Genomic DNA, 15,686 nt, shown 5'->3' with positions numbered 1-15,686 from the left:
AGTTGGCAGCTTTTCTTAAATGCTTAAAGCAAACAAATGAATAAAACCACAACAGAACACAATTTGCTTTGTGAAAAACGGCCCTGCAGATAAAAACAACCGCAAGTGTTTTGAAGGGTGTGAAAGGATAGCAAAGACTAATAAAGCAGTAGCTCTGACATACTGGACACCCTAAGGATTCAGAGGCAGCTCAGGGCCACTCCATCAAAGATCTCATCCTGTGGTCTACATGAAAATACAACAAAACTGTTTTGAGAAACTCTTGTTAGCAAGCGCTCCAGTCAGTACAGATATGCATCACAATACGAGATGAGACTCTAACAGAAACTAAAAGGCCTTTTATGTGGGTTAAGAGGGTTTATCCAGGAAAAATATGAGGGTTATCAGAACTGGGACAGAGGCAAATGAGCAAGCACTTCTGCTTGCAAGAACATTGAGGAGCTTCCAGAAAATCTTAATAAAAAGAAATCTGCAACGACCAAGTGGGCCTAGCACATAATTCTGCCTTAACTCAGGACTAACACCACTGGACCTTAGTGTTTGCCTGTAACCTGAGCCTGTGGACCCAGGTACTGCAAGGCTAGTGTCCAGTAGAAAACAGGCCAGGGCAGGCTTTCCTGGGAGTAGACTTCTACACCCAGTCTATTCCTTTGTCCAAAGGCCTTTACTTGGTTTGACTTTGCATACCCTTGGACTTGCAGACATGGTTCTCAGTCCACCCCTAGGGCACAGTATGTTCCCCTTCTATGGCTCTTCTCACTCCAAGGAACTCCCCCAACCTGCCCTAAAAATATTCCTTCCTTAACCTCTGCTATTCCCCCATTGGGCCCCTCTGCGGCACCTCTTACAACCAAAATTGCACCATTTTCCCACATTCCTCTCAAGGATCTTCACTTGCCAAATGTAAGATTCCTCAGAAAGCTCCTCTGTTGATTAAGCAAATTGGAAATTGGAGGTGAGGGACTGTGGCTTCCTATCAGTCCTCCCCAGTGTCAACATAATAATCTCCCGGTTGCCCAAAGACACTCACCGATAAAGCCATCTGACATGGGCCAAGCACATCAAGGACAGCCAAGCCTTGGAGGCCAAGACCGCTCTCCTCCACCGGGACCTCCTGCAGGCTGGTGCTGGTGTTGGTGGAAAAGTGATAGGTGTATCTGGTACCCACAGGGAGGTGGGGCCCAGCTGACCCTGGAGGGCAGAGAGAGAGAATGTCACCTTGACAATCTGCAGCCCTCTGGGATCCCCACACCACCTACGGGCATCCTTGCTCACACCTCTCTCTCTCCATCTGGGCTCCGAGCTGCCTGTCCCCAGCTTGGGGAAAGGTTGGGTAGCTGCATACCCTCATAAGGGTGAAAAAGAAAATAAAGATAATAACAGTAAGTGCTCAATAAGTGCTAGCCAGTGTCATCATGGGCTAGGCCTTCTTCTAATATTAAGGTTTCTCTGCCTGGGCGCTATTAATAGTTGCGGCCAGAGAATTCTATTTGTGAGGGCTGTCCTGTGCGTTGTCAGGAAATTTAGCAGCATCCCTGACCTTTACCCACGAGATGCCAGTAACACAGGCCAGTAGTGACAATGAAAAATGTCCCCAGACTTTGCAAAATGTCCCCAGGGAGGGAGGACGACAATCACCCCAGTTGAGAAGCATCCATCTACAGTAATTCATTTAAGCCTCCTAACCAACTCTGAGGTGAATACTCTATTTTCTCCATTTTATAGAGGAAGAAACCGAGGCTCAGAGAGGTTAACTAACTTACACAAGGTCACACAGCTGGGATTCCACCCTTGGGAGTCTGAATACTCACCTATCACCTTGATAGATATCAAGTGGTGCTGGGGGTGGTAGGGGGACGGGGTGGGGGAGAAGGTGGCGGCGGTTGTTATCCTGGTCTTCATAGAAGACAAAGGTGTAAAGCTAGCTAGCCTTGGGGGAATCTGGGGGTGAGGAGAGTAACTGCTCTGGGGAAGAGATGATTTAGGGAACAGAGAGGTTTGTAATTCTCAAGCCAAATCTCTAACTTTCTATTGAGGCCAGGGGATCAAGTGTGACATCTAATTATAACATCTCACCCCTCCCCATGGCTTGTGATTGAACTGACATTTTCATGTCAATTTCCTTGAGACAGAACCACACCTCATATTCCTAAGGTGCTTCTCTCTTTCCAAAGAACTTGTTCCCAAGGCTTTTTCATCTGCTCCACTCCAAAATGCAAATGGCATCACCTGACCAAAGACATTTATTCCACCTGGAGCCCACCGGTATGAGTAAAAAGCCTTGGGGGCTGGGATGGCTTAAGGCATTTTACTCTCAGCTTGCTATTCATTTCTCTAACTCTGTGGGTGGCCTTTGCAGAACTGGCCTTGGTCCTCCCAACTGGTATCTTTGGGAACATAGCCAGGGCCCTCTGGGGCTGTCTCTAATCCCATCTTACAGCTTCACCCCCATCAGGCCCCGTGCTGGGCTCAGGCTCCTGGTCATGAGAGGTGTGATCAGGCGTCCTGAGAGAATCGCTCACCTGTGCACGCAGTCATGCAGGAGGCCGCCTGCCCCACCTGCGAATCTGGAATTTCTGAAATCACAAATCAGATGGAACCAGAGTGAGGCCAGAAAGAGGCATAGGATAGCCCCACGCTGTGGGTCACTGACCTTACTCCAGGAAGAAGATGAGGAGTGAAAATGCCAGCTCTCCCCAGACTTTGTGAAATGTCCTCAGGGGAGGGAGGGCCACGAAGACTGGAAGCCATTTCCCTACCCTTTGTCCAATTTGCTCTTGCCCATCTTGGGTACTGGCACCATTATCCCTGATAGCTCAAGCTGGCAATCATTTGTGTGGAAGCACCCCTCATCACCCACCACCTGATTCCAATATGTCAGCAGGCTCTGCCAATTCCATCAACAAATGCAGGTCTCCATTCCTCCCATCCATCAGTCCATCTACCCATCCCCACTCCCATCCACCCACCCACCAGCTCCCTGCTCCTATCCATCCATCCAGCCAGCCACCCCCACCCCTCCTCCCATTCACTTACCCCCCAACCCCCATCCATCCATCCACCTACCCACTACCCTCTCCTATCCATCCATCCACCCACCCACTCCCCGCTGCTATCCATCCATCCACCCACTCATCCACTCTCCCTGTCTATCCATCCACTCACCCACCCTCTCTTCTCTCCTATTCATCCAAGTGACTTGCCCAGGTGCACACAGCTGGTTAACAGTGGAGCCTTGGGATTTGAACCCAGGCACTCTGGCTCCAGACTCCCCAGCCATACCCTCATCCTGAATGAATCAGAGAGTAAGTGAGCAAATGAGTAATGAATGGAACACCAGCAAGACCAAGAGGCTGCTGCAGGAAATAGCAGGAGCTGGTGTTCCTTCCTGTTGAGTGTCTCCCTTCTCCCACCATGGAAGGGGCAGAGAACAACCAGGGCATGAGCAGACGTGGTGAGGTGGCCCCTCGGCCCCCAGCTCAGGCTGCTGAGGAAACTGCCAGGGATTCCCAGAGCTCCCTCCCTGGGAAGGCCAGCACCCCTCCCTCCCTCCCTCCCGCCATCCAGCCATTCCATTTCCACCTACTTTCAAGCCTTGTTTCCCCTTCCTGCCAGCGGCTTGCGGGATCTTTCCCAGGCACCACCCGTGCCCTCCTGTGCCTTAATCAGGCGTTTATCTGCAGCTGTGTCCATAGGATAGCGTTTCAATAATACCACTTCCATCCTCAAAACCACTCCGCTGCACCTCGACTGGTCATTGCTACACATGCTGACCCGTTTAATCCCTCAAAAAACAAATTGTGGCTGGGGGCAGCGGTTCATGTCTGTAATCCCAGTACGTTGGGAAGCCGAGGTGGGTAGAGGGCTTGACCTCAGGAGTACGAGACCAGCCTGGCCAGCATAGCGAAATCCCCTCTCTACAAAAAAATACAAAAATTAGCCGGGTGTGGTGGCGCACACCTGTGGTCCCATCTACTCAAGAGGCTGAGGTGGGAGACTGGCTTGAGCCGACAGGTGGAGGCTGCAGTGAACCGAGATTGCACCACTGTACTCCAGCCTGGGTAGCAGAGTAAGACCTTGTCTCAAAAAAAAAAAAAAAAAAAAAAAAGGAAAAACAAATTGTTTCTCCAAAATGGGGAGGGGTGGGGGCGGGGGTGCGTTATATACTATTTTATTTTGACCCTTTGAAACAATAGAACATGGTAGGCTTTCTGGCAGGGCTTTTTTTTCCCCCTAAATATTTTGGCACATCTAACAAAACCTTCTTTGCATTCAAGTAGAGTATCAACAGATAAAACCACATGTGAAAGACATTCAACCCAATCGATTTCCATTCCAACTTTCCTTCAACTCTTTGATCACTTGGACACTGGGCACCCAATTAAACATATGTGTGCATAATCATTACGTTCTCCATTGTGCACAAGCCCAGCATTCTGCTTGTTTGCTCTACAGACAATCCCTACATCTGCTTTACTGCTCGATTAGGCTACAAAGCAGCCTGACCCACCAGCCTCCATCCACCATGACCTGCAGAAGTGAGCGGAGCTCTGACGGCATTGTGCCTGTATTAAGCCTGTACCCCTTCCATTTCCTGAGCACTTAAACACATTTAAAATATTTTTTAAATTTCAGAAAAATGAAGTTCATGCCATGATAAATTCATAACAGATTAACCAAGGATGGGAAAACGCTGCACACTGGAGGTAATAAATTCTTCAATCAGATCCTATGTACTTCTAGGAAGAGATCTGAAATGGACCGAAATCAATGTCATCTCTAGCCAGCAAATGAAATGGAGTCCCATTTCAGCTTTCTCAGCTGTCAATTCTGATCAGTGTGCATTCTTTTATGAAACCAACACAATATACCGAGTACCTATGGCACGCCAGGCAGTGTTATATGCTGAAATAAAAGGCTAAATATCAAAACAATTACATCATTTACAACAACTAAAAGACCCCACAATCTGGCCTGCGCTGTCCAGTATGTGGCTATAAAGAATCCAAAATGTTACTAGTTACAGAGAAACTTTTCATTTAATTTTACTTAAACAAAAAACCAATACTCCATTCACTTATTAGAAGACTTTCAGCCGGGTACAGTGGCTCATGCCTGTAATCCCAGTACTTTGGGAGGATTGCTTGAGTTTGAGACTAGCCTGGGCAACATGGTGAAACCCCGTGTCTACAAAAAATATTTTTTTAAAAAAGAAAACTTTCAAATATGTTTCAAACAACTTAGCACAGTAGCTAAACCTACTTTCTCAACGCTATGTTTTAAGAAATCTAAAGACAGATCAAGTATTTGCTATGAAAATTTAGCATCCAAATTGAAATATGTCATAAATATAAAATATATATTGAATATGAATGGGAAATGTATCTCATTAATACTTTCTATTGATTACATTTTCTAATTATATATTGGATATATTGGGTTAAGCAAAATATGTTATTAATTTCACCTGCCTTTATAAAAATTTGTATGTGTGGGTTCTACGAAAATTAAGATTACTTGCTTTTTGTTGTTGTCGAGGCAAGGTCTCACTCTGTCGCCCAGGCTGGAGTGCCGTAGTGTGATCTCGGCTCACTGCAGCCTTGACCTCCTGGGCTCAAGCTCAGTAGGCCCAGAAGGCAGCATTTTCTCACTCAGGGCTTCATATCTGGTCTCTGAAGCTCCCCAACCCCTGCCCTGTCTGAGTTTCCAGAGGATGCTGGTGGAGCATGTGAGTAAGACCTGAGGATTCACCTGTCATCTCTTGCTCCTCTTCCCCATGAAAAGCTAAACAGAAGGTGACAGTGGAAAGGCAGGTCAACAGGCATCTGGCTACAAAAGCACAGTCCCAGGCGCGTCTGGGCTGCCCCTCGCTTCACTCCAGACAGGACCAGGAACACGCAGCAGTTTTACTTACCCTCCACAGTCACTGCCATCAGCAGCCAGAGCAGGACCAGACTGAGGAGCCCCATGGGGTCCGGCATCACTCTCTGGGTCAGCCCGGTGCCACCAGCCTCAGGCTCCAGAGCAGCTCGGCGTGGTCCTGAAAGGAATCTTTTTCCCCAAAGAGGAGGGCTCAGCTTTAACCCACTCTCTCAGCCCAAGAGAGTAGAAGGGGAGGTGGGGGGGCACTCAGAACAGAGATCCAGCCAATCAGAAGCCTCTGATAGATATTAGCACCCCACCCAACAGAGAGGAGGGGAGGGGGCTCCTGACCAATGAGGAGAAAAAAAGCCTAGAGGGGGAAAAAAAAAGGAGCTTGCCTACTCTTCTAGCCTTGTAAACAGAGATCTAGGGGCAGAAGGCAACATAGTGTAGTGGTTGTTTCTTTTTAATTGCGGTATGATTACATTTTAAAAACATAAAATTGACCATTTTAAGCATTTCATTGATTTTAAAAGACAGGGCCTCAGCTGGGCATGGTGGCTCATGCTTGTAATCCCAGCACTTTGGGAGGTCAAGGCAGGCAGATCACAAGGTCAGGAGTTTGAGACCAGCCTGGCCAACACAGTGAGACCCCATCTCTACTAAAAATTTAAAAATTATCTGGGCATGGTGGCGGGTGCCTGTAATCCCAGCTACTTGGGAGGCTGAGGCAGGAGAATCACTTGAACCCGGGAGGAGGAGGTAGAAGTGAGCCAAGATCGCTCCACTGCACTCCAGCCTGGTCGACAGAGCTAGATTTCGTCTCAACAAACAACAACAGCAAAGTCTCAATCCGTCCCCAAAGCTGGGGTAGTGTTGCAGTCATGGCTCACTGCAGCCTCCACCTCCCAGGCTCAAGCAATCCTCTTGCCTCAGCCCCCCAAGTAGCTGGGACTACAGGCACTGTGCCACCACACCCACCTAATTCTTGTTTTTGTAGAGATGGAGTTTCACTATGTTGTCCCGGCTGGTCTTAAACTCCTGGGCTCAAGTGATCCACCCGCCTCAGCCTCCCTAAGTGCTAGATTACAGGCATCAGCCACAGCACGCGGCCCATTTTAACCACTTTAAAGTATTCAGTTTAGTGGCATCGTGTCCACTCATGACATTGCGCAACCATCACTACTGTCTAGTTGTGTAGTCTGATGTTGGGTTTGTCTTTCCTAGCGCTCAGATTAGGAAAAGCCAGTGGGAGGCCTGGCTTAGCACGGCCTTTGGAAACGGCTCTTACCCCAGCAGGAGTGGGTTTTTCAAAGCTCCAGGTTCACAGCCTCCCAAGAGGACAAGGAAGTAATTCGGGAGGCCAGAGGCCTGCCCACACCTGCTCAGCGTTCATTCTAGGTCCCACATCTCTGCCTCTCTCCCTCAAACTCACCTCCACCCACACCTTTTGGGTTTCAAGGTGTGGTGTTTTGTTTTGTTTTTTTAAAGACGGGATCTCACTCTGTTGCCCACACTGAAGTGCAGTGGTGTGATCACAGCTCACTGCAGCCTCAACCTCCTGGGCTCAAGTGATCCTCCCACCTCAGCCTCCCAAGTAGCTAGGTCTACAGGCACATGCCACCATACTTGGCTCAATTCTCCCATTTAAAGCACACAACTCAGCCAGTGTGGTGGCTCACGCCTGTAATCCCAGCACTTTGGGAGGCCGAGGTGGGCAGATCACCTGAGGCCAGGAGTTCAAGACCAGCCTGGCCAACATGGTGAAAACCCGTCTCTACTAAAAGTACAAAAAAATTAGCTGGGCTTGGTGGTGGGCGCCTATAATCCCAGCTACTCAGGAGGCTGAGGCAGGAGAATTGCTTGAACCTGGGAGGCGGAGGTTACAGTGAGCCGAGATTGGGCCACTTCACTACAGCCTGGGCGACAGAGTGAGACTCCATCTCCATCTCAAAAAATACGTAATTAAATTAAAATAAAGCGTACGACTCAATGGTTTTTAAGATAGTCATGGAGTTTGGCAATCATTACCACAAGCAATTTCATAATATCCTCACTGCAAACAGAAATCCCATACCTAGTAAACAATCACTTCTGGTGCCTCTGACCCTAGTCCTTGGCCACCACTGATCTGCTTTCTGTCTTTATGGATGTGTCTATTCTGGACATTTCACACAAATGCAATGGTTCAGTAGACGGCCTTTTTGTCTGGCTTCTTTCACTCAGCATGACGGTTTTGGGGCTCAGCCATGTAACGTGAAATCGGGCGTCATTCCTTTCTGTGGCTGAATAATGCACTGAAAGGATAGACCACTTTCTGTGTGGCCATTTATCTCCTGATGGACAGTTAAATGTACTTTTAATAGAATTTTCTTGGAGTTAAACTAAGACACAGTTGACTGGTTGGCACACCATGTTTTATGAAAACTTAATCATTTATGCTTTTAGACTTGGCCCATTTTCTTCTCATATTTTGAAACCAATGATTCTACCTCCCTTTCCCCAAGCTCAAGCATTTTCCTTTTTTTTTGTTTTTGAGATGGAGTTTCGCTCTTGTGGCCCAGGCTGGAGTGTAATGGCACAACCTCGGCTCACTGCAACCACCACCTCCCTAGTTCAAAGCGGTTCTCCTGCCTCAGCCTCCCAAGTAGCTGGGACTACAGGCATGTGCCACCATGCCCGGCTAATTTTTTGTATTTTTAATAGAGACAGGGTTTCACTATGTTGGCCAGGCTGGTCTTGAACTCCTAGCCTCAGTTGATCCACCCTCCTCGGCCTCCCAAAGTGCTGGGATTACAGGCATGAGCCACTGCGTCTGGCCCCTAGCTCAAGCATTTTCTCTAGCAGGGTTCAGGAGCCCTGTCCCATAGGGATGAAGACCTAAAAGACCCTTCAGTTCACAGCTGCTTGGGGACTGTGATGAGTTCTGGTGTGGCTGCTAAATGCTGTGAGGAAAAGCATGTTGGGGGGTGCTGACTTGGAGGAGCCAGTGGGGAAATGAGATACACAGGCAGAAGATTTTCAGCACATCACAGAGACCTCACTCAGAGAAAGAAATCGTGGAAGCAGTTTACAAAGGAGAGATTTCCTTGGATCTCAAAGAATAGATGGCATTGTTGTTAGGATTGTCAGGCACTAGGCAAAGCATTCCTTGTATGTTGACTCATTCAATCAATTCCTCCTGCGAAATCCCTGCAAGGTGAACTAGGTCATCCCATGGTACAGATGAGGAAACAGACACAGAGAGGTTAAGACACTTGCCTTAAGTCACACAGCTCAGCAGGATTTTAATCCCATCTGGCTCCCAGAGGCCCTGCTCTGTTAGCTCTGGCAGCTTTAGTCAGAGACTCAACTCTCTGACCATAGGCCTGAATTCCTCCCCAGTTCAAAGCCAGGAGCCCTTGCAACCCTCAATGCGATGGTTTCCTCATCAATGCAGCAATGTCAGTCACAGGGGGTACTGGCTACAAACGCAGATTCCCAGGTCCATTCCAGGACAGGACAATCAGACTCCCTAGGGTAGGGCTCTCCCTCCAGGCCATTCTGGTGACCAGCTGGGTTTGCATTGCCCCAGCCTACCCGAGTCTGCCTGGGAAGGGTCCCTGTACCTCTGGCCTTACTTTGTGTCTACATTGTCACAGGCCCAAAACCCGGAGTGTGGGGACATAGGACTCGATTCACAAAGACTCAGACCCTCCTATACAAGCCACCCACCGTAGATCCAGCCTCTCACCTCCTGTTCCTCTCACCAGAGTTGTGCGTCTACCTGGAGGGAATTTACGGGGCTGGGTTTGGGTTTGCCAGTGACTGGGAATCGAGGTTCCAGTCAGTGTGAGCTCAGCTGGAGTATTGATTGAAGCCCATCAGGCTCAGGTCAGAGTCATCAGAGTTCAGAAGCCCTTTCGGTGGGCGCAGTGGCTCACGCCTTTACTCCCAGCACTTTGGGAGGCTGAGGTGGAAGGATTGTTTGAGCCCAGGAGTTCGAGACCAGCCTGAGGAACACAGGGAGACCTTGTCTCTACAGAAATAAAAGCTGGGTGTGGTGGTGCACACCTGTAGTCCCAACTACTCAGGAGGCTGAGGCAGGAGGATTTCTTGAGCCCAGGAGGCTGAAGCTGCAGTGAGCTGTGATCACGCCACTGCACTGCAGCCTGGGTGACAGAGCAAGACTGTTTCCAAAAAAAAAAAAAGGCAGCCTTTTCATTTGTGTATTAGCTTGTTCTCATACTGCTATAAAGAAATACCTGAGACTGGGTAGTTTACAAAGAAAAAAGAGGGTTAATTGGTTCACAGTTCAGGAAGCGCAGTACCATATGCCTCTAGGGAGGCCTCAGGAAGCTTTCATGCATGGCAGAGGGCAAAGCTGGAACAGGCGTCTTACGTGGCAGGTGCAGGACCAAGAGAGAGGCATGGCAGGGGTGCCATCAACAGCCAGATCCCTCTACTCCATTAATCCCTCCCTTTCCCTTACCACCCCCACCGCACCAACCGCAAAACCGCTGATATTTTTACTGTCTCCAGTTTCACCTTTTCCAGAATGTCCCAGAGTTGGAATCCTACAGTGTTTCTTCAGTTCTTTTCAGAATGAAGAAGTTTTTGTTTTTGTTTTTTTGAGACAGAATCTCACCCTGCCACCCAGGCTGCAGTGCAACCTCCACCTTCCGGGTTCAGGCGATTCTTCTGCCTCAACCTCCCAAGTAACTGGGATTACAGGTGCCCGCCACCATGCACGGCTAACTTTTGTATTTTTAGTAGAGACGGGGTTTCACCATGTTGGCCAGGCTGGTCTCTAACTCCTGACCTCAAATGATTCACCAGCCTCAGCCTTCCAAAGTGCTGGGATTATAGGTCTGAGCCACCACACCCGGCCTGAAGAAGCTTTCTTTTTAAACCACCAAAAGATATTTTGCAGAGCTGGGGGTAAGCGGGTGAGACAGCCATGGATACCTCATGGTAGAGAAGTAACCAGCAGGGGGCAGTGAGCTCCTCTTGCCTTGCCTTCATGAAGCACTCACTACTGCCGCCTTATGAACAAGAGGCCGGGCTAGGTGGCTCACGCCTGTAATCCCAGCACTTTGGGAGGCTGAGGCAAGCAGATCACTTGAGGTCAACAGTTCGAGACCAGCCTGGCCAACATGGTGAAACCCTGTCTCTACCAAAAAACACAAAAATTAGCCAGGTGTTGCTGGCACATGCCTATCATCCCAGCTACTTGGGAGGTTGAGGCAGAAGAATCACTTGAACCCAGGAGGTGCAGGCTGCTGTGAGCCAAGATCACACCACTGATAAAGAAATGCAAATTAAAGCTACAAAACTCAGACTGGGTGCGGTGGCTCACACCTGTAATCCCAGCACTTTGGGAGGCCATGGTAGGCGGATCACTACTTGGAGATGGAGGCAGGAGAATTGCTTGAACCTGGGAGGTGGAGGTTGCAGTGAGCTGTGATCGTGCCACAGCACTTCAACCTGGAGACAGAGCAAGACTCCACCTCAAAAAAAAAAAAGAAAAAAGAGAGGAAGAAATTTTTATAATTAAGTGAAAAGGCTCTGAAGCCTGGATGAAATAATTGGCAACTAGTGGAGAAACAGGACACGGGCTCTCAGGGAAAAGGAAGAGGAAACAGCATGTTGAGGTTTCGCAGGTTAAAGGCAAATGGCAGATCACTTCACATTTGGAGTGTGTGAAACACAAGCAGTTTAATCTTTTCAAGAGCAAAGACCATCTTCCCTTTTGTATTGCTCATAAGACCTTCACATTGTGGCCATAAAAATGCTGGCTGGGTGGGGAAGGGGAAGCACATTTTCTCCATTCTGGCAATTCCCTTTCTAGAAATTAACCCAAGCCGAGCACAGTGGCTCACGCCTGTAATCTTAGCACTTTGGGAGGCGAAGGCAGGCGGATCACCCAAGGTCTCGAGTTCAAGACTAGCCTGGCCAACATGGTGAAACCCTGTCTCTACTAAAAACACAAAAATTAGCCGGGCGTGGTGGCAGGTGCCTGTAATCCCAGCTACTCCGGAGGCTGAGGCAGGAGACTCACTTGAACCCGGGACGGGGAGGTTGTAGTGAACCAAGATCGCACAGCCTGGGTGACAGTGCAAGACTGTCCAAAAAAAAGAAAGAAAGAAAAAAAGAAGTTAACCATGCAGGTCTTCACACACAAGTAGAAACTAAAAACATATTCAGAACCAACACATAAGTGGGAGCTACAGAGTAGAGTTTGTGTGCCTCACAAACTCTGTTTTACAATTTTAAAAAATGAAACACTCATCCTTGCATTGCTTTTGGGTCGGGGATACAGTGACACAATCACGGCTCACGACAGCCTTGAACTCCTAGGTTCAAACAATCCTCCCACTTCAGCCTCCCAAGTAACTGGGACCACAGGTATCCACCACCATCCTTGGCTACTTTTTAAAAAATTTTCTAGAGAGATCGGGGTCTCAATATGTTGCCCAGGCTGGTCTGGAACTCCGGGCCTCAAGTGATCCTCCTGCCTCAGCATCCCAAAGTGCTGGGATTACAGGCAGGAGCCCCCATGACTGGCCATTCTTTCATTGCTTCTCAATACAATGTTCTGGGGACAAAGTGAAAATTCTCCTTGCTCTGTCTGGTACTGGGAGGTCTCTCATGAGCTGTACTCTCCTGGAGTTATTCATTTTCCTTAGAAAACCCAGATGAGACCACAGGCCCTTTGAGGTTAGCTCAACATCTTTTCCCGAGATTAAGGATCTAACTGAATGGACCACATGCCTTGAGGTATCAGAGGGGACCCTTCGGCTGGGCGGGGTGGCTCACGCCCGTAATCCTAACAATTTGGGAAACTAAGGCAGGCAGATTACCTGAGGTCAGGAGTTCGAGATCATCCTGGGCAACATGGAGAAACCCTGTCTCTACTAACATACAAAAAAAAAAAAAAAAATCAGCCAGGCATGGCAGCGTGTGCCTTGGGAGTCCCAGCTACTTGGGAGGCTGAGGCAGGAGAATTGCTTAAAGCTGGGAGGTGGAGGTTGCAGTGAGCTGAGATCAAACCACTGCACTCCAACCTGAGCATAAGAGACTCCGTCTCCAAAAAAAAAAAAAAAAAAAACAGCCAGGCGTGGCGGCGTGCACCTGTACTCCCAGCTACTTGGGAGGCTGAGGCAGGAGAATTGCTTAAAGCTGGGAGGTGGAGGTTGCAGTGAACTGAGATTGAACCACTACACTCCATCCAGCCTGAGCAAAAGAGTTAGATTCCGTCTCCAAAAAAAAAAAAGGGAGGGGCAACCCCTCACACGTGCCTGGGCTCCATGGAGCTAGGAGAGTCTGAATGACCAACAGTCAGAGCAGCTGGGATGTCAGGGCTGGAGATCCCAGACTTTCCCCACCCACTGCCCACTCTGTGGCTTTGACTGTGGCTCAGAGAGAAGGAGGACATACCCAGTATGTGGCAGCTGGAAGAGCTGAGGCAAGACAGGACCGCAACCTGGGGCCTCAGACCTTGTCCCAGCACCTCTTGAAGGCCTGTTAGAGGAACACGTGCTAGCAGCAGCTGGTGGACCTCGGTGCCTGCCTTCTGGTCAGAGTCTCGCTCAGTAGTATCTGGGACTGGAGTTACCTGCTAGTCCCATCACCTGAGTCTGGTTCTATTCTCCCCCACTGTAGACAGCTCCAGGGTCATTCTATACTAAGCACTATGCTGTAAAAAGTTAACCTTGGCTGGGCATGGTGGCTCACACCTGTAATCCTAGCACTTTGGGAGGCTGAGGCAGGTGGATCACTTGAGGTCAAGAGTTTGAGACCAGCCTCTGCAACTGCGAAACCCCATCTCTACTAAAATACGAAAATTAGCCTAGCATCATGGCATTCACCTGTAATCCCAGCTACTTGGGAGGCTGAGGCAGGAGAATCGCTGGAACCCGGGTGGAGGTTGCAAAGAGCGGAGATTGCACTACTGCACTGTAGCCTGGGTGACAGAGGGAGACTCTGTCTCAAAAAAAAAAAAAAAAAAAAGTTAACCTTGTCCCGCTCCTGGAAGGAAACTCCAGGCCCTTGGAATGTGCTGCCTGATAGGAATACAGTGTCTTTGTTTACCCGGGGGCCTAGGACCACGCCAGCTAGTCTCTGCTAATGACATGATTTATGGCGGGGGGTTTGGGTCAGGTGATATCAGCATGACCTCTGGAGGGGCTGGAGACTGAGGTCAACTATGGGCCACTGGCCATGACCGATGGCCAATAAAAACACAACACTCTAGTGAGCTTCCTTGGTTGGCAATGCCCTGTGCACATTGCCACATCCTGTGGCTGGAAGAAATAAGTACCTTCCACAGGGTGAGGACATCTGGGAGCTTGTGCCTGGCCTCCCTGCCCCCGTGCGTCTTTTCCCTTTACTGATTTTACTATCTTTCCCTGTAATCAACAGCAGCCATGAGTGCGATGGCTTTTCTGAGGTCTGTGAGTCCTAGGACACCATAGACGCTGAGAGTGATCTCGGGCCCCTCCCAAAATGCAAACATCTACTGTGTGCCAATCACTGTTCACTGCAGATACAGCACCAGGCAGACGAAAGCCCTGCCCTCAAGGAGCTGACTTTCTAGTGCAGGGAGACAGATCAGAAGCAAGACAAATAGGCTGAGTGTGGTAGCTCAGCAATTTGGGAGGCCGAGGTGAGAGGATGAGGAGTTTGAGATCAGACTGGGCAACATAGTGAGATGCCGTCTCTATGAATAAGAAAAAAAAAAAAAGATGACAAATAAGTTTATCTTTCAGGAGCAGACTTATAGGGGGCCAGGAAACCCCTCGGGACACGAGCTTGGCACCTATGAGCCAGTCTCCATTAGGACCAGGTCATGCTCAGCTTTGATAAGCAGGAGTGGAACAAATCAAGCAAGTGACACTCAATTTTGCAAGCAGCAGCCACCTGTGTCCCCTTCTCATCATGGACTGCCAGGTGTAGGTGTCAGCATTAGCGCACCTGGCTCAGGTGAGGATGAGCTGGTGGTTACCTCTGTGTCATTTGAAAGCCACCACGTTTCTTTCACAGGCGGACCATGGGGGCTGCCTCCTGCCCAGGAAATAAAACACGTAGTTTATGAGTGTAAACAAGAAAAAAGTTCAAGCACAAAAACGATACAAAATGTCTCTGGGAGGGTTGACAGGTTAGCTGAGGAATCCCAGCTTGGAACCTGGGACTGGTAACTTCACCTGTCAGAATTTCAGTTTGTCTGTAAAATGCAGAGCGGATGTTCATCTTACAGAATCGTTGTGAAATTCAATGACAGAATGTGCCCCACCCGTGGCAGGCACTCAACACAGCACTCGCTGCTGCTCTGTAATGGGGATATCTACAGTCATTGGTCATAATCCTCCTGGCATCCAGAAGCCTACTCACTCATTTACCTTTACTGTTTACAGGTTGACATCGTTTCACAATCAAACATTGAGTCCCAATTCCTGTGGCTGTCAGGAATTCAGCTGAGCTGGAAGAAGGCGGGCTGAGCTGTCAGGTGTCAAAGCAATAAGCCAAAAAGCACAGCGTTATGCCCGCGATCACTCACCGTGATGGTACAAGCAGGAGGCTAAAACCGAAGAAAGCACCAACTGCCCTTCTCCCGTTTCCCCACCAAACAGAGCATCGGCTGAGGATCTGGTGTATCATCCAGATATGGAGGAACCGGGCAACAGGCTCCTGGCAGTTTTATGGACCTGGGTTGGGGGCAAGAGATGGGGCTAGGAGTGGAAAAGTACTGAGTAACAAGCCAGGGTGGAGAAAACGGTCCCCTTTTTCCTCCTTCTGGCCCATAAGAGGCCCCTGAAGAAGACCCCTGCCCAAGGCCTCAGATA

At 49.1% G+C, this 15,686-nt stretch overlaps 1 protein-coding gene across 6 annotated transcripts in view; it reads right to left on the bottom strand.

Moving 5' to 3' along the window:
- LOC101011777 overlaps positions 1-6,412 on the bottom strand; it is a 154,612-nt gene extending 148,200 nt beyond the window's left edge. For 5 of the 6 annotated variants that reach the window (XR_004179846.1, XM_031658471.1, XM_031658473.1 and 2 more), the window contains exons 1-2: positions 2,523-2,957; positions 1,031-1,191 (exon numbers count right to left, since the gene is read on the bottom strand). Coding sequence is in view for 5 of the 6 variants with exons in the window: in XM_031658471.1 (XP_031514331.1) it covers positions 1,031-1,191; positions 2,523-2,538 (177 nt within the window). In the remaining variant the exon portion in view is untranslated. Of the gene's footprint in view, positions 1-1,030; positions 1,192-2,522; positions 2,958-5,914 lie in introns of those variants that run through there. The other variant, XM_031658476.1, reaches the window with a different exon arrangement.
- Positions 6,413-15,686: the final 9,274 nt, after the last annotated feature.

The sequence above is a fragment of the Papio anubis genome, chromosome 18 (genome assembly GCF_008728515.1).
Source record: "Papio anubis isolate 15944 chromosome 18, Panubis1.0, whole genome shotgun sequence".
Lineage (NCBI taxonomy): Eukaryota > Metazoa > Chordata > Mammalia > Primates > Cercopithecidae > Papio > Papio anubis.
This window is presented reverse-complemented; position numbering and strand designations above follow the sequence as displayed.